The 23,365-nt window shown below is 41.2% G+C and overlaps 1 protein-coding gene across 1 annotated transcript in view; it reads right to left on the bottom strand.

Annotated features, from left to right (window-relative positions):
* Positions 1-23,365, bottom strand: part of TRHDE (thyrotropin releasing hormone degrading enzyme) — a 371,785-nt gene that overhangs the window by 167,815 nt on the left and 180,605 nt on the right. Inside the window, exons 4-5 of the mRNA XM_077913853.1 lie at positions 6,467-6,621; positions 2,525-2,638 (exon numbers count right to left, since the gene is read on the bottom strand). Of these exons, the coding sequence (XP_077769979.1) occupies positions 2,525-2,638; positions 6,467-6,621 (269 nt within the window). The remainder of the gene's footprint in view (positions 1-2,524; positions 2,639-6,466; positions 6,622-23,365) is intronic.

Below are 23,365 nucleotides of genomic sequence, written 5' to 3'. Positions count from 1 at the left end.
ACAAACTAAATAAGGCTAATAAAAATCAAAAGCAATCAAAGATCAGAAAGTATAATCTTTACAATCTGAGCATAAAGAGACATCATAAGACATGTACCTCCTCGCTACTGCCTAATTAATTGTAATGGGGTTTATTCTTTCATTTATTAGTTTAATAAGGTGAGCCTTCTATACCACTGTACTTATGCCATCATTAATTCCCATTTCTTAATTATAAGATATGGATTTATTAGAAATAAAACCCTGTATCTTACCACCCCAAGGTCTTTAGACTTCTAGCTCATGGTCCGTATTCTATTAAGAACAAAGTCCCAGGTGCATTATTTATTCTTTATGTTCATTTTCAATACATCTTGTAACTATGTTCTCCAGGAGGCCTACATTTATAAGTTACCTGATAAAAATGATGAAAGAATATAAAAAATTACTCAGAGGCAAAATCCAGTATAAGGACATCGAAACCTGGGATATGTTGCCATCCTAAAGCCATCAAAAGCTGTCAGTTTTCAGCCCACGTATAATTCTGTTGATTACTTCCTTTTTTTTTAAATATTTTATTTATTTATGACAGATACAGAGAGAGAGAGAGAGAGAGAGAGGCAGAGACACAGGCAGAGGGAGAAGCAGGCTCCATGCACTGGGAGCCCGATGTGGGATTCGATCCCGGGCCTCCAGGATCACGCCCTGGGCCAAAGGCAGGCGTCAAACCGCTGCGCCACCCAGGGATCCCTGTTGATTACTTCTTAATCCAAGATGTATTTTTCATAATGATGAATAGGAGGGATTTTACGATAGCTGAATGAACTTAAAAAAAAAAAAAAAGCTTACCTATATGAGTAGTGTGTCATTCATAATAAGGTCATTTTTTTAATATTGAAACATAATGAAATTATAAATCAGCAATAATCCACAGCATAATGAAAATTAAATGAAAATTTTAAACAGAGTTGCTTGAAAGTCACCTAAAAATCAAAAGATATTTTGAGGGAATTGGGGGAGTATATTCAATATCCTTAAACATTTGTTTTAAAATTTCACTTTTGTTAAAAGAATACTTTAAATAATTAATATCATATGGTATTGGTGATTGACTTTTCTTCCAAGTTCTTTAAAGGTATTTTCAATCATTTTCCATGCCATGATAAAACAGTTCAAGTAAGATATTTAAAATTGTGTTATATATACATACATAACTAGATACAGAAGGCTAAGCAAAATTATCTCATTATTTAGAGAAGTGAACCATGTCGCTTTTATAAAATAAGGATAAAGCTGCATGAATATAATTAAAACCTATCAAAATATTACAATTGTCACGTCTCCTCTATGCGATATGTATGATCACATTTTTTACTCAGCAGAAGTTCATTGAATTTATGGTAAAGAAGTTATATCATGACTTACAGACACCTTCTCGTTTCACCTTGGTTTAAGTCCTCAAATCATGCTCATAATTCTGACAGATAATTAGATAATCACTATTAATAATTCAAACATCAAAAAAGAGCAGTGTAAAGTAAATACATGTTACTGTCTATGCGAGAGCACAGGTGAAATATGAGCTTCTGGAAGTTGAGAAATGTGAATTCTTTGCAACTGAATTTAAAATTCAAGTTCCAAAACAACATACGCCTTGGGTTTCATTTAATAACATAGTTTCTAAGTGATGAATAGAAACATATAAGATGAAAAACTTATATTAAAAGACACATAAAAACCACACCTTCCCTCTACTTTTTCTTTGAGAATGTTCTAGAAATATCACTGCTTAAGGGACAACAAATCCGACTTCAGGTTCAGACATGCAGATATGTTCTTAGAGTATAGGTATATAACGCTTCATGAAGTTAATGACATCTTAGTAAGTAATTTAATCCTAAAGTACATCTACCACCATCATATATTTTATAAATAAGCAAATATTTTAGGTAATTTGTAGTCACAATGAAGAAATATTAAGGTTACATTTCTCTAAATGTTGAAATACTCTAGACACTTAAAATATTTCTTACTAATTACTGTTACCTTCGCAATTTTAAAGAATTTTCCTTCGTTATCAAATGCAACAATCTAAAATGTTTCTATTAAGAAAAGCTGTAACATTTTCAAATCAATTTATAGTCAATCAAACTCTATTCGGTTCTAATAAAATAAAACAGAACTCTTTCGGAATATTTCAAATTTCAGTTAAATTTAAATTTTGGTTACCTTTTCCTTATTGGACATGGGATTTTTTTTCTTAAAGGTTTTATCTATTTATTCCTGAGAGACCCAGAGAGAGAGGCAGAGACACAGGCAGAGGGAGAAGCAGGCTCCATGCAGGGAGCCCGATGCAGGACTCAATCCCAGGACCCTGGGGTCACGACCTGAGCCGAGGGCAGATGCTCAACCGCTGAGCCCGCCAGGTGTCCCTGGACATGGGATTTTCCAGACAGTATTTTCAGTCACCTTTAGTGATAATATAAGCTCTGTAATACCAGAGCAACCTTTCACTAGGAATTCCAAACCAAAAATGTGCACCTACCATGTTCCAGCCAGGGTAGAGATAGTCCGTGCCAACAAATTCAAAGTAGTGAGCAAAACCTTCCTTCAGCCACACGTCTTCCCACCATACAGGGGTCACGAGGTCACCAAACCACTGCAATTGAAAAAAGAATGGGCATCAGATAAAATCAAAGTCATCCCAGAATTATTTTATCTAAAGTTAAAGGTATTAAACGATGACTATCAAAACTGGAATTCATTCCTCAGCAGATTTTGTGACCTTAAAACGTATTGTGGCAAGACTATTGGTTTATTGATTTATTCAACTACTTGGGAGACACTACTTTTTTTGGTTTTGTTTGTTTTCATAAATGCATTTAGGGAAGAACAAAAATATAATGATCAAGAAATACAAAAAGAATATTTAACCTGGAGAAGACAAGACTCAGGAGAAAAAAAAATGATGACAGCTATTTTCAAATATTTGAAGGCCTAGTGTGCAGAAGAGGAAAAGACTTGTGTCTTGTGGCCCTACAAGGAACAAACAAGGGCTAATGGATGGAAATCAGAGTTGGTAGATGTCTGCTGAATATACAGGAGGCAGAATGAGATGGCCGAAGATGGAAAATACAGCCTTACGTGGTAAGCTACTTTGGAGCATTGCCTTGCAACAGTGCAGACAGCTCAGAGAAAACATTGGCTGATTGAAGGAACTGAGGGCTTTCATGATGCTCCACCCTTGAGTCTCCATGATATTCTGATAATAAGGGGTTAGGTTAAAAAAAAAAATCCCTAGGGACGCCTGGGGGGCTCAGTGGTTGAGCATCTGCCTTCGGCCCAGGGCGTGATCCTGGAGACCAGGAATCGAGTCCCAAGTCAGGCTCCCTGCATGGAGCCTGCTTCTCCCTCTGCCTGTCTCTCTGCCTCTCTCTGATTCTCATGAATCTTCAAAAAAAATCTCTAAATTCCTTCATGAAAAATAATGCTGTCATATTTTTTTTTGAGAGAGAGGAAAAAAAAAAAAAAGCTAGTGGGGGTGGGGGATGAGAGGGAGAGAGTGAATCTTAAGCAGGCTCCGGGCCCAGCATGGAGCTGCACATGCAACTCAATCTCAACACCCTAAGGTCGTGACCTGAACCAAAACCAAGGGTCCAATGCTTAACCAACTGAGCCACCCGGGTGCCCCAATAATGTTGGCAGGTTTAATTGGTGTTTTAATTAGATCGTGATGCACCACTCTGAAATCCTTCTTTAGTTCAGCAAAAAGTTAAAGAAAATCTTTTTCTTTTTATTAAAAATAAAAACAAAAACATTATATGCCCGGAGTGTTCCTAAAGACCTTGGATGTGATAATGAAAATTAGAATATGTCTCTCTGGGATGCCTAGGTGGCTCACTAGTTTAGTGCTGCCTTCACCCCAGGGCATGACCCTGGAGTCCCAAGATCAAGTCCCACATTGGGCTCCTGCATGGAGCTGCTTCTCCTTCTGCCTGTGTATGTCTCTCTCTCTCTGGGTCTCTCATGAATAAATAAATAAAATCTAAAAAAAAAAGAAAAGAAAAGAAAAGAAAGAAAAGGAAAGGAAAGGAAAGGAAAGGAAAGGAAAGGAAAGGAAAGGAAAGGAAAGGAAAGGAAAGGAAAGGAAAAGAAGAAAAGAAAGAAAAGAAAAGAAAAGAAAAGAAAAGAAAAGAAAAGAAAAGAAAAGAAAAGAAAAGAAAAGAAAAGAAAAAGAAAATAAGAAAATGTCCCTTTTCATTGTGGAGCCAAGGAGGATGAGATGAGATACAAAATTAAAAAAAATAAATAAATAAAAGCAAATGAATGACACAATTTCAGATCCTGATAAAATGTGTCATTTATTTTCAGGTTTTTTTTTTCTTTTTTTACTAGAATCAAGATTGAAATTAGCATTGCAAAGTCTGTGTAATGGGGGAGGAGCCACCTTAGATCCTCAAAGCAAGAATGCTCCGTCCCAGCCAGTGACATCAGAGCCGAGACTTCAATGCTAAGAAGGAGGCAGTCATGAGAAAGCCTTGGGAAGGAGGTTCCAGGCAGATGTAGGCAACACTGAGCGTGAAGCCCCGGGTGGGAATGAGACATTTAAGGGACGGACGGAGAGGCAGGCGGCGTGGGCTCAGGCCCAGCCCAGGAGCCCCGTGGAGCGGGCCCTGGCGCCCGAAGCCTCGCCGCAGTCACCAGTGCCGCCTGCCCAAGGGGCTCCCTAACTGAACCACAAGGAAGACAGGAGTCTGGGTGGGTGACCAGCAAGCGGCTGATGTCTAAAAAAATTGTTATTTTTTTTAAGATTGTATTTATTTATTCATGAGAGAGACAGAGAGAGAGAGGCAGAGACCCAGGCAGAGGGAGGAGCAGGCTCCATGCAGGGAGCCCGATGCAGGACTCGATCCCGGAACCCCGGGGCCAGGCCTTGGGCCGAAGGCAGGTGCTCCACTGCTGGGCCACCCGGGCTGCCCAGTAATGGTTATTCTTAATCAACAACGCATGCTTCTTCCTTAAGCGGAAAGACCGTCTTCCAAACGGTGACCACACACGCAGGTGGGAGACAGGGCCGTGGAGGCGATCGTTTGGGAGCAGAGGGGGAGCTGTGGTCCCCCAGACTCTGGCCCGCCGTCGCAGGGGGGCGAACACGAGAGTAACACACGCCCACGAGCCGTGAGAGCAGCGCCAGGAGCCAACACATCAGCATGAGTGGACAAGACGCTGGGGCCTCTGACGTGCCAGAGGGGAGCTCACCCTCCAGGAATCGCCAGGTGTCCCGGGAAAGCTGTGGCCAGCACAGTGGGGGGACCCTTCGCGGCCCGGCGCTGAGGACGTGGCCCACCTGGCCGGCTGGCAGGTACAGGTACAGGAGGCAGCCGTGTGGCCCAGGGCCAACCCATCATTAAACCTCTGCTGGTGCGTTAGCAGTCGGCAGTTCACGTGCTTTCACCAGCAGGATTTTCACACGGTTCCTTCCTGGAGTTTTTCTGGCTTTTTTAAAAAAAGGCTTTGGGTTCATACAACAAATGAAAGCCAGACAGTCTCATAAAGAGATTTCCAGTGTCTTCACTTGAAACTACGTGGCTAAACCAGGACAAGGTTCGGCTGTCTATGAGCATGAACATTGATTTTCAGTGTTCTTTCTTTCTCCTTTTTTTTTTTTTTTTTACTAGAATGAAGTTTCAAATAAGCATTGCAAAGTCTCCGTGATACCTTCCACTCGTTGTAAGAAAATGCATCAAAATCAAAATGAAATTAATTTTATCTCTGCTTCACTACAAAGTTGGCTAATTTACATAAGAATTTCTAAACATGCCAAACCAAAAATATATATATATTTATAAATATATATATAAAATAAAAATATATTTATAAATAAATATATATATAAATATATTTATAAATAAATAAATATATATATTTATAAATAAATAAATATATATATATATATATATATATATATATCAATCATTTGAGAACAAAGAGTCTATGGCTGAGTTAGGGAAAGACTTCCTAAGTGTCTATGTGATGGGAAAAGGGAATAACAAATTGATTTCAGCCAAAGCAAATTTTGACACGTACACAAAACTCCGCTGCGTCTTGCAGCAGCGCAATACATCACTGCCATCACTGCACTTACCATATACACACACCAATAATCACAAGAAAATAAAGCAAGGCTGACACGGAATCGTGACTGGGCAGGGTCTCCAAAGAGGCTGCTGGGTGGCAGTGCCATCTCACTCCTCAACGGAGCTGAGTGACAGGTGTTTATTCAATATCATCAGCGTGTTTGCTTTTGTCTGTGCTGTCCTCTGAGAAAAAAAGGACATACCATCCAGAAGGAACTACACAGTGCTCTCCAGATAATTAAAACTTAATTGGGAGGATACTAATTTAGGTCCCAATCTAAATATCCGAACTCATTCTGCATTCTCAACAGTGCGCAATTATACTTACACCTGATTCTTTTTTCTCATACCTGGTGACATATCTCATGAACAATGACCATGGTGACATCCAGTAAATAAGAAATAGATGAAACACTGGGATCCAGCAGTATTCTTTGCTCCACAAAAATACTTAGTCCCCAGTTCTCCATAGCAGCGTACGGATGCTTAGGCACAGCTAAAAGATCTAGAAATAGAATAAAACAATTCCAAAGGCTTTAACAAACATGCCGGATTCTAAATTCATATCCTAAGAAAGTCCAGAAATCCGAATGAATGGAAAGGAATATTTGCTCTTTCTCAGTAATTTTTTTTTCTAAATTAAACTACCTGCCATTTCTACATGACAGCAGAAATATGGGCTATCCCTGTGCACGTGGGCCGTGTCCATTCATCACCGTTCATTTTCAGGCCCAGCACTGGAGGAGGCTGGAGGTATCAGCACCATTATTGATGGGCCCATCCTAATAAGTCTCGGGAAGTCAAGGAAACCAAATGCAGCAGAAATCTACCGAGTCAAAAGGCTTTGTGCCTTCTAATGAAAATATATTCGGCTCAATGCAGTGGATATTGTCCTCTTACTTTTGCTTTAGATTTTCTTTTTTTTTTTTTCCCGAGAGAAGACATCTTGTATCAGTTTAAAGATGTGATGTGTCATTTTTCTAATTGCATAGATTCTCCTTTATTTTTCGAGCTCTGTTAAAAATGAAACGTTGCGTGCAAATACAGCTTAGAGACCAAACTGTAACAGGAGTCAGGGTGGCCAAAGGACTACCGAGGGAACCTGCAGGCTCTGGTTCTGGTCCTGCCCTCCACCATTCACCAGATAGATGACCTCTGTAAATCACTTAATTTCTCCAGACCACAATTCCCTCACCTATAAAATAAGGTTATCGGCCTTCATTATCTCGGAGATCCCTTCCAGCTCCAAAAATCTATGATTAGATGATTCTAAGATGCGTGCTTGTTTTAAAAGGCTGTGGAGGTAATAGCAACTTCTGGTTAAGGTGACACAATAAGTTCATGCTTTGATGTACTCCCTCAGCTCCAAGCACAGAGCAATGATAAATAAAATATTAAAAGGGAAGACTAAAAAAAATATCTCCAGGCTTGAAAATAAACCTCTTCATGGATCAGAAATGGTACAGAAATGCAAAGCAGTGATTGCATGTGAGGCCACAGTCCTGCTGGGTTCTGGCTGCAGGGGCAGGCAGTGGCAGCTGGGAACTGGCTCCAGCAGGATCCACCAGGGCCAAAGGGACCTAAGCCAAGCTGACTGCGTGACGCTGGGGGTTGAGGCAGGGCATGCATGCTCATCAGGGCCGCAAATAGCTGCTGCTCACTGCTCCTTGGGAAAGCTGGGAAAGGAGTCGAACCCAGGCAGCCTGAGTCCAGGGCCTTCCTCTTCATGGCACTGAGATAATGTCTTCTTCAGTCTCTGACCCAAACACTCCATTGCCCAATAACCCTACAGTCACTACCTAGGATGCCCAGAAAAAAATGGCACCAAAGTGTTGGCTACAGTATTGTTTTTAAGAGTGAAAGGGGAGGGGCGCCTGGATGGCTTAGCAGGTAGAGCGTCTGCCTTCAGCCCAGGTCATGATCCCCCAGGGTCCCGGGATCCAGTCCTGCTTCGGTTTCCCTGCCGGAGGGGAGCCTGCTTCTCTCTCCCTCTGCCCCCCACCCCCAGCTTATGTGCTCTGTCTCTCGATCTCTCTCTCTCAAATAAATAAAATCTTAAAAAAAAGGAGGGGGGAGAGAAAACCAAATGCCTTTTATCAAGGTAGTAGACAAAGAAAACTCTAAGATAGCTAAAATAAAGCAACTGAAATACACAGTCTTACCCCTAGATTCTTATACTACATAATCTATATGGATATCTGAAAAGCATAATGTTGAGGGCACAAGTAAGGTGTAAAATGACCTTTCCCGTGTACTACTTAAACAAAGAAGCAGAGTAATATCGTATGTTGAATACGGATACTCACACCTGCACACACATACCCAGATAGAGGGGTAAATGCACACGCAATCACACACGCGTAGCAATGATAAACACCAAATTCAGAAACATGACTGCTTCGGGAAAGAAAGGGCAGCAAGAGGATGAGGGCCAGTCTTTTAAGAGACGGATCCCACTTCAGCACAGGGTTAGGGCTGAGTCCCTTACCATCAAGCAAGTCTGGGACACTGGAGCATATGAGAATTCATCTTCTCTACCTGGAGACAGCATTAAATTCCACGAGTTTCCAGTTGAGTCCTCCACGACTGCCCTGGACCCTCACTCAAGATGCTAGTCATAAGGCCAGGCCGTTCCCTATACTTGCAGCCGGCTGGCTATGCATCAGCGGCTCCCATGACCTCCTCCTCAAGTTTGGTTAATGTGCTAGAGAGTCCACAGAACTCAGGGAAACACTTGTACTTACTGGGTTACCAGCTTACTATAAAAGGATAGAACTCAGGAACAACTGGTTGGGAGCGATGCACAGGCAAGGTATGGACAAAGGGTGTGAAGCTTCCATGCCCTCTCAGGGCGCACCACTGCCCCCAAATCTCTATCTGTTCACTCCCGGGGAGGCCCTCTGAACTCCATTCCCTGGGGATTTCACAGAGACTTTGCTACGCAGACATAACTGACTAATCCATTGGCCGTTGGCAATGGACCTGGATCTCCAGCCCTTTTTCCCTCCCTGGAGGAGAGGGCCAGAGGGTAGGACTGAACTTCCCATCTCCCCAGTCATGTGATTGGTTCCACCATGATCAGTTCAGCCCCCTCCTAGGTGGGTTCCAAAAGTCACTTTATTAACATAACAAGATACTAACATTGACTAAGAGGAACTCAACAAAGACTCAAACCCTTATGAAATTCCAAGGGTTTTGGAAGCTGTAAGCCGAACACCTTGTAGGAACACCAAATATATATGAGAAATACATATTTGGACATTCAGATGACCGAATAGATATTTCTTATTAATCACAGGGTCCCCTGGGTGGCTCAGTCAGTTAAGCATCTGCCTTCGGCTCAGGTCATGAATCTTGAGATCCTAGGATAGCGTCTTTTTTTTTTTTTTTTTTTTTTAATATTTTTTTTTAATTTTTTTATTTATTTATGATAGTTACAGAGAGAGAGAGAGGCAGAGACACAGGCAGAGGGAGAAGCAGGCTCCACGCACCGGGAGCCTGACGTGGGATTCGATCCTGGGTCTCCAGGATCGCGCCCTGGGCCAAAGGCAGGCACCAAACCGCTGCGCCACCCAGGGATCCCTAGGATAGCGTCTTCATTGGGCTCAGCAGGGAGTCTACCTCTCTCTCTCTCTCTCTCTCTCTCTCTCAAATAATTAAAATCTTTTTTAAAAAATAAAAATAAATAAATCACAGTACTGCAGATGGTCACAAAAGGGATTTCAAATCTGTCTTTAATATTAATTTTCTTTAAAGCGGGTGATGGGTACATGGATATTATTTATAATATTATTGTTTCTTTTCTGTATGCTTTAAATATTTCATAATAAGAAAAAGAATAGGGCAGCCCGGGTGGCTCAGCAGTTTAGCGCCTGCCTTCAGCACAGGGCGTGATCCTGGAGACCCAGGATCGAGTCCCACATCGGGTTCCCTGCATGGAGCCTGCTTCTCCTTCTGCCTGTGTCTCTGCCTCTCTCTCTCTGTCTTTCATGAATAAATAAATAAGTAAAATTTAAAAAAAAAAGAAAGAAAAAGAATAAAACAGTCAGTAGTCTTACGGTTGATTGTCATTTATTCATCATTTCAATGAACATCTCATCATTTGCTGTATCCTCAAGTCTAAGATATGTATTCAAATACATCAATATGATCCCATATCCACTACATTTTAATCTAAGAATGGGTACCTGACAGCGTTAATACTGGAGATAAAGAATAAGAATTGCTGTGCACAAGAGGACACATCTGGTTGGAGAAGTTCTGAAAGAGTTAGTCTTTGAGTTGGACATCAAAAGCTCATAGGATTCCAACAGGCAGTCAGAGGTACTACCTGCAGCCACTGCCACGAGTATTTATGGAATATCTCCTTCGCTCAATAGAAGAACTGCCATGTCCTTTGAGCTCTCCTTGCTCCCTGCTCCAAGGGCATGTGGGCGCGTGCTGGAGGATGGGTTCAATCAACAGAGTAAATGAAGGAAATTCAGTGAACAGTAAGTTCTGCAAAGACAACATGAGTAAGATGGTGATTGACTGATGGGGTCCGTGCCGTGTGGTCAAGGCAGGCCTCCTAAGGTGCTCACCTGTCACCTGACGTGTGAACAACGTTAGAAGCCAGCTATCCAAAGACTTGTAGACGTGTGTTCTAAGAAGGGAGGGCAGATGTAAAGGTCCCAAGGAGGAAATGAGACGGGTACACTGGACACATGGGAACAAGGTCAGTGTGGCTGAAGGAGATAAAGAAGGACAAATTGCAAATACATAACAAATAGACCTTCTCCTACTTAAGGTTTTGAGACCTTCCCTAAACATGACCAAAGTAGGCAAGAGAATCACACTGTCCACCACCAGCCCATGACAACAGCAGTAGCAGCCCGTCTGGTGTCACCGACGTGAAGGAACACATGGGCTTAGGGACAACCCTCTGGACCACACCAACTGAAAACAGAGGCCCCTCTGTAAGCCACATTCTCAGGGGTTGACACTAGTCAGTCCCCAGAAGTACGTGAGAAGATGAGGCCCTGCGCTGGAATTTGGATCGGCTCCACTGGCACAGAGAGAAGATTCCTGACATGAGGCAGACGGAGACTCTAGGAGTTTGTGGTAAAGAAGAAGGTACCCCGGGGAGCAGCAATCAGATGGCAAAAGCCTAAGTGGCCGCACAAGGGGTCTGGTGAGGGCACAGCTAAAGGTGGTGCCAGAGAAACCACTAATGGAGGCCTGGCTACCCGTGGGTTTCCAGACAGCTGAGGGCACAGAGGGGAGCCCTGGGTGATAAGGCCATGCACCAACCACCCCAGAACTCCTGAGCCAACGGAGCCGGACTCAGAAAAAGTGGCGGAGAACAGAGTAAAACACAGACAGCTCAGTAATAGGAGGCAGCTTCTCACACCCAGAAAGGCTGTATGATAGACACAGGGAGCCATGTCGGTGGATAGCAGAAGCGGGGAAGTGGAGCTGAAACATTTAGGTGATGCCACTACCCACATGATGACCTAGTAGTGGGATATGAGAAGCTCGGGTTTTGTTCTAACAACCACTGAGAGAGATTTCAACTGGGCCGCTCTGCCCTACATCTTTACAACGTAAGGACTCTTAATATTGTTCATATCTGGATATGGTTTTATATTTTAGGAATACTTTTGGGGGCACTGGGGTGGCTCAGCTGGTGGAGCGTCCAACTTGTGATTTCAGCTCAGGTGATGACCTCGTGGGTTGTGGAGTGGAGCTCAGGTCGGGCTCTCCAGTCAGCGGGGAGTCTGCTTGATGAAGTTTCTCTCCCTCTGCCCCCTTCCCCCCACTTGCTCACTTTCTTTCTCTCTCTAAACTAAATGGACCAATCCTAAAAAAAAGAACCTTTCGCAAAGCATATATCCACATAAGCACTGACACACACACGTGTTCCTAACGGTTTTACTTCCAATAGCCAAAAACTGGAAATGAATGTCTATCGACACAATGGATAATGTGGTATATCAACGAAACTATTCAGCAATAAGAAGTGAACTATCAATACACATAGCAAAGTTGAATTCCAAGATAATTATACTGAGTAAAAAGGAAGATATATATACGTATGGTATGAATCATGCATTGACATGAAATTCTAGAAAATGCAAACTAACCTATGGTGTCACAAAGCAGATCAGTAGTCTCCTGGGGATAAAGATGGGAGTGTTAAAAGACCACAACAGGGAACTTCTGGGGGTGAAGGATATGCTCATTAGGATGATGATTTCATGTTTTTATATATATATATATATATATGTATGTAACATATATATAACATATATAAACATATTATATAAATATATAATATATAAATAATTATATATACTAATATATTATTAATAATATATTAATTTATTATGATTATATTATATAATTAATAATAATATATATATATCTTAAATAATCAAACTCCACTTTAAACGTGTGCCATTTACTGCCCTTACTATACCTCAATGAACCTGCTTTTTAAAAGTGCCCTCAGTAAGTGAAATATTCTTTTGCTTCACTTTGAAGCTCTTAAGATTTATTCACAATGAATTGGGTTATTTTAATTTTTGCAAACATAAATTTGTCATGAGCCTACATCCATTAGAATGTGCAACCATCCCCTTTAATATGCCTTGAAAACAGAAGAAAATTCAAATGTTTCAGAATCTAATTTACTTGGAAATTCAAAGAAAATCCTGGATAAAATTATGCATAGTACTCTGTTTCCAATTAATTACTAGAATTTTTAAAACTATAGGCAGATAGCAAATATTCATAGAATGCCAGGAAATGCAATTACAAACATTAACATAAAAATCTGACTTCCTCTTCTTGCTTCCTTCAAAGCACTATAATTTGCTTTCTACCTTTAACATCATGTCGAAATAGCTCTCGCTAACTGAAACCGCAAAATCTCACGCACCCTTCTCAGTTCGTATTTGCTTGAAATGGCTGAGAATTATCATCCTGCTTGTTGATTACGATCTGTCATAACAGGATATCCACGGCCCTCCCCACTTCTGAGACCAGCCTATCTGATCGTTGCTGCTTGTTTGTTTGGGATTTATTTTCTTGTTATCCTGACTTTGGAAAAATCAAAGTTCCCAGGATTTCCATCTGTGGGTTGTTTTGTGTTTTCTTTTTTTCTTTTTTTTTTTTTTATTTGACTCCTTCTACTAGTTTTCTTTGAATGTTCTCACCCACTCAAATGTCACCTGTCACCTCCCACATGCCCAGAAGCTCTTTGAGCTCCAGAGGAAAATATGGAAGCTCCTTGATGATAGACTGTTATTGGATAGCTCCCCCGGGCGCTCTTCCTTCTGGAATAGATCCCTCCCTTTAATCTGGCTTAAACCTAAAGATAACCTTGCAACTTCCTCTTTTGCACACTGAAGGGAAGTCAATCACCACGGAAAAGGTCTGGCTACCCTCACAACACTATGCTAAGGGGAACACTGAAACTACGTGGAGAGGCCCCAAGAATCAGCAAACCGGGTCTAATAATACGTACAAACACATACAAATACCACATGCACAGTATCAGTGGCAGTTCTGATGCATATCTTTGTAAATACCTACTCTAATGTACTCTACATTATGAAATGGCCACTAGCAAAAAAAAAAAAAAAAAAAACAGTGTGTAATATCAGGCCTCTCCTCTGCACCGCAGTCTGATTGCAGGTGCACAGATCATCGCCGGTAGTCATCCAGAATAAGGTGCCCTCCGGTAGTCATCCAGAATAAGGTGCCCTCTGGTAGTCATCCAGAATAAGGTGCCCTCCGGTAGACATCCAGGCCCACCCAAGGACTGGCTCTAGTGTAGAGTCTCGTGTCCTTCAGCTCCGATACTTTCTGCCACAATATCCAGTTCACACACCATGTTCTAAGAGTCAAAAGGGTAGACGAGATGCCATTTGACACATGACCTCTAGGTACGTGTCCATCGTCTTGCTCTACCCCGACACTTCGTCCTTTGACTAGGCCAGACTCCCTAAAGTCCCGGCTCTCCTCACAACATTTCTTTGCCAGTCAATCCTGCCTCCACTCTCCACACCCCCACTTGCCAGTTCATTCTGCATTTGCCACCCATATATTTATCTAAATATGCTGAGAGTGGTAAGAGAGTTCCTGCTAAGACGAGAACTCACGATGACCCAGACTTCAAACTTGAGCCTGAAACAGGATAGAAAGTCCTGGGAGATAAGAGGCTAAATACCAAAGAAAGAAGTTTGACCCCCTGTAACTCAAGAGCACCACCTCAGCAGCAACCCCTCTAGCCCTGCTCTGAGGTGAGAGCGGCTGTCAAGCTTGGAGTAAGACCAGAGGGAGAACCTCTTTCCCTACAGAGCAGTCCTGGGTCCTGGTTGGGTATGAGGTTGGGTATGGGTTGGTTCTGCTCAGAACATCCAAAGTGCCACACATTAATCCTAGAAGTTTGGGGTCTCATAATAAGGAAAAATCCATAAGTCTCTCTCATGGGAATGACTAATCTTCCTTATTTTTCCTGTTTGTGTAGTAGATTTCTCCATCCATCCAGTCATCCATCATGTTTGTCGAATCCATACTCCATCTCAGGAGAGGCGTCTGACGATGATCTGGCTCCCACGGAGCTCACATTCCAGCTCTGGGGCTACAGGATAGTTAGAGGGAGTGAGAAGGAGCCGAAAATACTCAGATAAATAAATAAAATGAGATGAGATTAGGATGGGGACCGACATGAAAATGACACAGGGGATGTTAAAGAATAAGAGGTTGTGGGGAGGATACCTCCCGGTCAGAGTAGGTGGGCTGGAAAACCTCGTGGGGAGACTGCATCTAAGCTGGAACACCAACCCAACTGAACTTCACCTCTGCAAAGGCAGGTCATTTTTCACTTCAATCGCTGCATTTCCAGAGCCTAGCGCAGTGCCAAGAACATGGCTGATGTTCAAAAATTGATTGCGAAATAATCTTCCTTGTGATGACAACTTACGCTGACTATAGCTTACGGCTGGTTTTGCTGGTATTGCACACCAAACAGGTACATAACCACGGCCAATACCCATCTAAGAAAGAGCATTAAGTGCTGCAACTCTGGTCACCAGGCCCGAGGTTCTCTGTCCCGGGAGGTGCTCTTCCTGTTCTTTAAAGTCCTCCGCCGAGTGGCACTCAGACGCACTCCCTCCAGAGTCACAGAAGCATTCTGAACTCCACCCCAGGTCCTCCACTCAAATCCACCTTGCTGGGATCCCTGGATGGCTCAGTGGTTTGGTGCCTGCCTTTGGCCCAGGGTGTGATCCTGGAGTCCTGGGTTTGAGTCCCACGTCGGGCTCCCTGCATGGAGTCTGCTTCTCCCTCTGCCTGTGTCTCTGCCTCTCTCTCATGAATGGATAAATAAAATCTTTAAAAAAAATCCACCTTGCTTGCAAATCCCCAACTTCTGACCTAACCCCTCCTTCTTTGTTCTGCCCCAGGTCACCCTTTAAACTGCACCCCCAATGCTGTCCCCATGCTGCATCCTAGTAACATCTCAATCACAGTCGAGGCTCTCTTTCCAGCTCTGCTGCCCAGGCCTTCTTGGCAGAGGGCAGGGAACCAAACCCTTAAACGCTGGAGCTTTGGAGTCCACACGGTCTGGGATCCAAACTCAGGTCTAATGCTGACTAGCTGGGGAACGTGGGACACACGGCTTAATCTCTCTCGGTTTGCACTTCCTCGTGGATAAAATGGAGATATTACTGGTGCCTTCTCTGCAGGTGGTCATGCAGATTAGATGAGCTGGTCCATGTCAAGCACTCAGTCTTAAGTACCAAACGTGATGAGTCGACGCTCTCACTAGTTGGGATCTTTCCAGTCCATCCCCACCTTCAGGACTTGAAAGCATTGCGGGCTTTAGCTTAGAAAGGATGAATCTTATCTTTGACCAAAGATGAAGTATTGGCTAATATGTCACATTAGGCATTTTAATTTTTGAATTGTGAGTTTATGTTATCCTATAAAGTGATACAGGACCTATCTACGAATGAGCGAACAAAACAAAGAGACTACATTATAGGACATTTCCATATTATCGTTCAAGGATGCTAAGTAAGTTTTTAAGGTATAGCAGGTAAAAAAAAATGTTATATTTTGATTATGCCATGACCAGCACTTGCTCAAAGGTATTATATACACATGCATCTATGCTTAAGTATAAAAATTGAAACTCCTTGCTCTAACAATCACATGTGGCTACGAGAAATATAAATTATGTTCGAAATAGTAATATAAACAAGATAGAATCCATAGAAATCACCTATTACTAGTATTTATAAAATGGAAACAAGCAACTTGTTTCCAAGCAACTTTGCAAGTGCAAATTCTAAAGTTATTTTTTGTATTTTGGGTTATTTTTTTTTACTCACAAACTGGTTAGGTTCTGAATGGCCTTTTTGTTTTGTTTTGTTTTGTTTAATCTAGAGTAAAAGTCTTTATTTATTTTACACTTTCTATTTTATTTTAATTCAATTTGCCAAGATATAGTATAACACCCGGGGCTCATCCCATCACGTGCCCTCCTCGGTGCCTGTCACCCAGTGACCCCGTCTCCCCACCCACCTCCCCTTCTGCAACTCTTTCTTTATTTCCCAGAGTTAGGAGTCTCTCATGGTTTGTCTCCCTCTCTAATTTTTCCCCACTCATCCTCCCTCCTTCCCTTAAGGTCTCTTTCACTATGTCTTCTATTCCACAAATGAGTGAAACCATATGATGACTGTCCTTCTCCGACTGACTTATTTCACTCAGCATCACACCCTCCAGTTCCATCCACATCAATGTAAATGGTGGTAGTCATCCTCTCTGATGGCTGAGGAATATTCCATTGTGTATACAGACCACATCTTCATTATCCATTCATCTGTTGAAAGACATCTAAATGGCCATTTTTAAGTTCATTTGACAAAGAGTAGCTTAAGCTTTGCTCTTCCCTGGATGCATTCCACCAAATTTAAGAAAGACTCAGTCCTTCAAAGCTTAAAACAAAACACACTTTCTCCTGATGGACTTTTTATTGGGGCATCTTTCTATCAAAAAAAAAGGCTAATTTCAACTACACATTTTGGCCTGTAACAGAATTTTCATCAGTACCACTTGTATTCACAAGCTTAGCATTTAAGTTCTCAAATTCCTAGCGTTCTCACAAAGTAGCATTAGGCCATAATATGCAGTCTATGTTTTTGCTGATCCTCTTGCCACATATTCAAAAGACTTTTTTTTTCATTTCTGCAATCACTTTTTTCCCCGACACTTACTGATTACTGTCAATTGCAAAGGAGGAATGCTTTTCACGTGTTGCCTAATTTCCTTTTCCCCTGAAAAAGGATTTCTATGCGAAAGGACTTTGCCTATACGCACAAGGACCATTTGTCATTTTCTCACCCATTTAATTTTTTAAATTAGTTCTACTTTAATTTCCATCACCATATTTTGCATCTTCCTTCAAGCACTTTCCAAACTCATGGTCTTTGCTTTAATGGGCATGATTAGGCATAAACATTGAACACACACTGAATGACCCCTATCTTCATCATCTGGTAACAAGTCAAATTGACTAATGCTTGTTATATAACAAAGACTTGCTATTATCTAAGAGAATGTAGATTGGAAGTAAAGGTTTCTCTCTATTAAGGTTTCACTTATGATGCAGTTTCATTTATTCCTAAAACACTGACTCATTACCTAATACAGGCCCAGACTGATCTGGACACAGGATATATAAACCCTAAACACTAAAGATACTTCCCCATTAACCCCTCTTGAGGTGTAGAAACCAATGGGGGATACAGTCAAATTAAAAAGTAGGGACATTATGGACAGACGTGAAGGAAGCTGCAGTACAGTGCAAATGCCACGATGAGCACCTGGTATAATGGACGCAGCACATAGCAGAGATTAAGAACATGGGCTCTGAAGCCAGGCAGCCTAGGTTCAAAATCAATTCTGCTACTTAATGAGGCATGTTACTTATCATTTCTGTCCCCCATTTTCTCTACCTGTAGAATGGAGATGATTATAATCGCAACTATTTCACAGGGTTACCGTGAGGGCTACTGTTGGAACACAATTCTCAAGGGTCTCTCACATTTCTTATGTCTTATGAGCACGGATACTGATGGCTTTTCATTCCAAGCTGTCTTTTTAAGAATATATGTATAGCAAAAAATAGAGATAGTGTCCTGTCCACAGCAAAGGACAGGCACAGATAGCATCATTTTATAAAAGAATCAGGCTTTATAGGCTCAGGTTCCTCACCTGTAATATAATCTGGCGCATTTGCAGGCATCACCTGGCCCTCCTTGCATTGCTCTTGGGAATTGGGACTCAAGGAACTGGCACAAAAAATACTGAATCTCTGGCTACCCCTAGAGCAGTAAAGATTTATCTCTAAACCAGGAATTCTGTGTCCCCTGCAAGCACTCATGAAACAACGCCAGGATGACCTGTCAGGCTCGCAAATAGGGTAAGATAAAAATCTCAGACCCTTCACAGCTCTTGACGACTGTATGAATTCATCCATGTGAGTTTCTTAGAATTGCACCTAGAAGTGGCAAGTTCTAGATAGCTGTTAGGTTTTATGGTGGATCACCAAATGCCCCTCCAAGGATGTCCACAGCCTAATACCCAGAACCTGTGAACATATTAGATTACTTGGCAAACAGAAACTAAGGCACATATAAAAACTTGCTAATCAGTGGACCTTAAAATGGAAGAGCAACCCGGATCATCCAGATGCACCCACTATAATCACAAGGGTCCTGAAAAGTGAAAGCACGAGACACAGGAGTTGGTGTCCGAGTGAAGCAACGTGAGAAAGACTCTGGAGGCCATTGCTGGCTTTGAAGATGGAAGAGCATCATGAGCCAAGGAATTTAGGCAGCCTCTAGAAATTAGAAAAGGTGACAAAATTTAGAGACACCCCCCCCAAAAGCCTTCAATGAAAGCCTGGTCAAATTGCCAATGTACAGAACTAACTATAAGATAATAAATCTGTGTTGTTTTAAGCCATGAAGGATGTGGCAATTTGTTACACCATCAATAAGAAATAATAGAACATCACTGTCATCATCATCACCTTTATCATTATTACTATATTGAAAAATATACAGTATTATACACCATGTAACATGTATTAATATGATATATTATGTTACCATATCATATACTATATTACTATATCATTATGATCATTACTATTATGTAAAAGAGGTCCCAAATCTTAACACAAGGATGGGGAAAGGCTATCTGGAGAAAGTCAATTATGAGGTTTATTGAATCAAAAGGAATTACCAGGAGGGAAAGAGTATTTCGGATTAAGGGTGTGTGAAAACAAGTAAGAGAGAATATGGTACTTTCAGTAAATAAAAAACAAAATCAATGTGGCTGAAGAATAGAGTGATGAATACCGTTTGGGACATTCTGAGTTTGAGGTGCCTCTGGAACATCCAACTAGAGATCTAGTAAGAGAGGCCAAATATAGAGCTCTGGTAGAGGAGGGAGAGATCTGGGCTGTGGGAGCAGATTTAAAAAGTCATCGGGCAGCCCCGGTGGCTCAGCGGTTTAGCACCGCCTTTGGCCCAGGGCCTGATCTTGGAGACCTGGGATGGGGTCCCGCGTTGGGCTCCCTGCATGGAGCCTGCTCCTCCCTATGTCTGTGTCTCTGCCTCTCTCCCTCTGTCTCTCATGAATAAATAAATAAATTTTTTTTAAAAAAAGATTTAAAAAAAGTCATCAACAGGGGCACCTGGGGAGCTCCGCGGTTGAGTGTCTGCCTGTGGCTCAGGGCCCAGGGCGTGACCCCGGGGTCCTGGGATCGAGTCCCATGCAGGGAGCCTGCTTCTCCCTCTGCTTGTGTCTCTGTGTCTCTCATGGATAAATAAAATCTTTAAAAAAAAAATCAACAAGTCTACAGTAGACTGTGAGTGATACAGAGTATAGACAAAGAGGACCAAGACGATATCTAAGGAGCACTGAGACTTGGAAAAGAGCAGAGGAGGGGGGGAAACGGAGCAGGACACATGGAGGGGTATTAACAAGCACCGTCATAAGAGAGGGAAGTAAATACCAGAAGAGCGTGACACCACGTCATTGGAGAGTGAAACTCCCATTGGGAATGAACCTCCCAAAAAGAAGGCAGGAGCACACAACGTCTACAAATATCTTAGGTAAATTCAGGTGAATTTATAAGGCGTAGCTACTATACACTCACATAACAATTAATTAATTAAATATTAATGCTTTCAAATAATACTAGCGCACCATTCAACACCATTCTCAATAGATCTTCAAAATGAACTATAAGACCTTTTACACAAATATACCACGAAGTCTAATCACCTGTGTTAGCATCATCACCTAAAGGAGGAAAAGAAACACAATACAGTGCAAAGGGTTCTCGTTCATCAGTTATTTATTGCGTGTTCCTTGCCGGAGTGGGCTCATTCGAGAGCACGCAACTCAGGAGTCTTTCTTGTTTCAAAAGTGAGGTAGCTGGGAGTCATTCTAGAGGTTTGGATAGCTCTTTGACACTCTTTAATTGACAGATTCACATTTCCAGCAGAAGAGAGTATAAAAATAGTGCTATTTATAAATGAGCATTCTTAACTCTTGAAACTTGGAGTTGTCAGTAAAATGTATTTCCAAATTCACATGCACTTTAGACAGCCTGAGTACAAAGTGGTTACCTCTAAAAGAAATTATTTATGTAGGTCTGGCAAAGTGGAAACAAAGATTCATCGGGCCTTAAAGCCAGTCCCTCTTAACATAAACTGTGCTAGTAGTACACACAATATTCAATAAAAAAAAAATGCAAACATATAATTCAAAGGAACCAATGTTGGATTCTTGGCTTACAACTGTCAAGCATTAATTTCAAGCAAAATCAAATAGTTGTTGAAGTCCCCGAGGGAAAAAAAAAATCATTGAAGGGCCCATAGTTCTTGATTTTTTATCACTTCTTATTGCAGTATAAAGTATTATCTGATGTTAACTGGCATCTAAACAATGGAAGCATTTTCAGTATACACAGGAAATACCAAAATTCACTGTGAAATTTAAAACCTCCTAGGGAAATCTCTGATGGCTGGGGTAATAAAGGCAGGGGGAAATACAGTTAAAAAATATACAATTATAGAACCAGAAAACAGTGTACTCACTAAATTTTAACTTGAAGCTAATTTGCCTTTAAGGGAACTAAAATAGAACCTTATCAGTTTAGTCCTTGGCATATTACTAAAAGATTTTTTTAATAAACCAAACCCATAGATTTACCATCTGAAATAGCATCAAGTCACTCAACACCATGAAGAAAAATGAATATCATGTCCCATTCACGCTGAATAATGTATCAGATGGGAGGTGTTAATCAAAATATGACCAAAGGTACATGATGATTTGCTATAAATATCTTCTTGAGAGTATTAAAAAAAAAAAACTACCTTTTCCAAATTTTTCTACAGAAGAGTTTCTATTCAATGATTTTTTTTTCAAAACCCATTACTAGTGTTCCAAATATCCCCTAGTTCAATTTACATTAGATCAAGAAATGAAGTACAGAAAGAACTAATAATGAGCCAGAGATTGAACTGAAACCTTTACCTCTCAGGCTCCAGTATCTAATGTGCATCACTAAGTCATACGCCTAAAGTATATTTTATAGGAAGGAAAACATTTTGTATGCCTAATGGGGAAATGTTGAGAAGATGGGTTTTTTTTTTGTACCCATCATAAAAATATTGCTCCTAAAGTAAATATGCAGGGAATTGACATGATGGAAAATTTCCAGAAACCGTTTTCCTAACACCACAGTTAATAGAGCACGAGGGGTCTACAGCTCAAAACGATATGTGACTGATGGCCGCACACTTGGGGCAGGGCGGGGAGGCTACTGTGAGGCAAATGTCCCCTTAATACACTATGCAAATTTCTACTTGTATATTGGAACCTGTCTGAATAGTTCTTTTTTTTTTTTTGAGTAGTTCTTAAAATCAAAACCTGCATTCCGTGGAGTGCGACCCTAAAATGCACAGGTCCAAGAACTCATGTACTGCAGCAGCATTTGGGATGCCCCACTCCTGGATGGGGAACGGCACTCCTAGGACCTGACTACCCTACTGCCTGAGCAGAAAATCCTACAAAGTGGGCTGTTCTACAAGCTAAAGACCTCGGGGCATTTGGGTCTGTGTCTCTGGATCTCAGTGCATTATGCCTATGTACGCACATATGTGTAGCTAGATTACATAAGATGTATAATATACGCATTATAGAAATATATATATAAATATATATATACAGAAATATATATACTGAAATGTATATATATACATTATAGAAATATATATATTATATATACATGTGTATACATGACATATTACATATATACATTTATATACAATGTATACACACACATATGTGATATATATATGACTGAAATTAGCTAAATTTTGGTGACCTCAATTAATTTTATGAGTCTATCATTCTAAATTCACGCTGGAAGTAGACCGCTCTCTACCGTGTCCCATGTAAGTAACTTCAGGCGGGTGAAGGTAATAAAACCAGACCACAATTGTAGGCTTTGTCCAATGAGTCTAATTTAATCCAAATAACAGCTAGCGATACTTTCCAAAAATCATCCTCAAGGTCTCACAATTGGCTATACAAATACAAGGCCTCTAACTTCTCAGCTGGTTTTAGTCCTAACCTCCTGATCCCTACTAGTCCTCAAGTTCCATCAGTTGTTGACTACTAGATGAATTGTCATATTTAATGAAATCTCTATCAGAATCTCAGGACGAGCTCCGTATCTCCTGAATAAGAGAATGTGCCTTTTATTTAACGAGATCCTCAAGTGAGTCACACAACATTAAAGTTTGAGAAGCACTGACATACAGCAGATCATCCACAGCAGGATGTTTTCCCCCAGGAGTTTTATAAGACTATCCACATAGGTATGAAACTAAATTACGCTTTTTATTTGTTTTTACTTTTGTCTGGTACAAACACTCTCCGATGGCCAAATTATCCAGGACCTTGGAGAAAGAGCAGGAGTTCCACAGACATCATGGCACAGCCTTTCTCACTAGTTCATTTTCAAGGGCTTAGGGCATGTGGCACCCAATTAAATGGATTTCAGAATTTTATTGCCTAGTTTAACTAAACCAACCCTAACAAAACAGGTGGTTTAAAAAGACTCCTGCAAAAAATTAACAGATTGAGCTTAATATAAAAATACAAGGACAACA

This window comes from Canis aureus, chromosome 11 (assembly GCF_053574225.1).
Source record: "Canis aureus isolate CA01 chromosome 11, VMU_Caureus_v.1.0, whole genome shotgun sequence".
In the NCBI taxonomy this organism is placed as follows: Eukaryota; Metazoa; Chordata; class Mammalia; order Carnivora; family Canidae; genus Canis; species Canis aureus.
The sequence above is the reverse complement of the archived record's forward strand: the minus strand, read 5'-3'. Positions and strand labels throughout refer to the sequence as shown.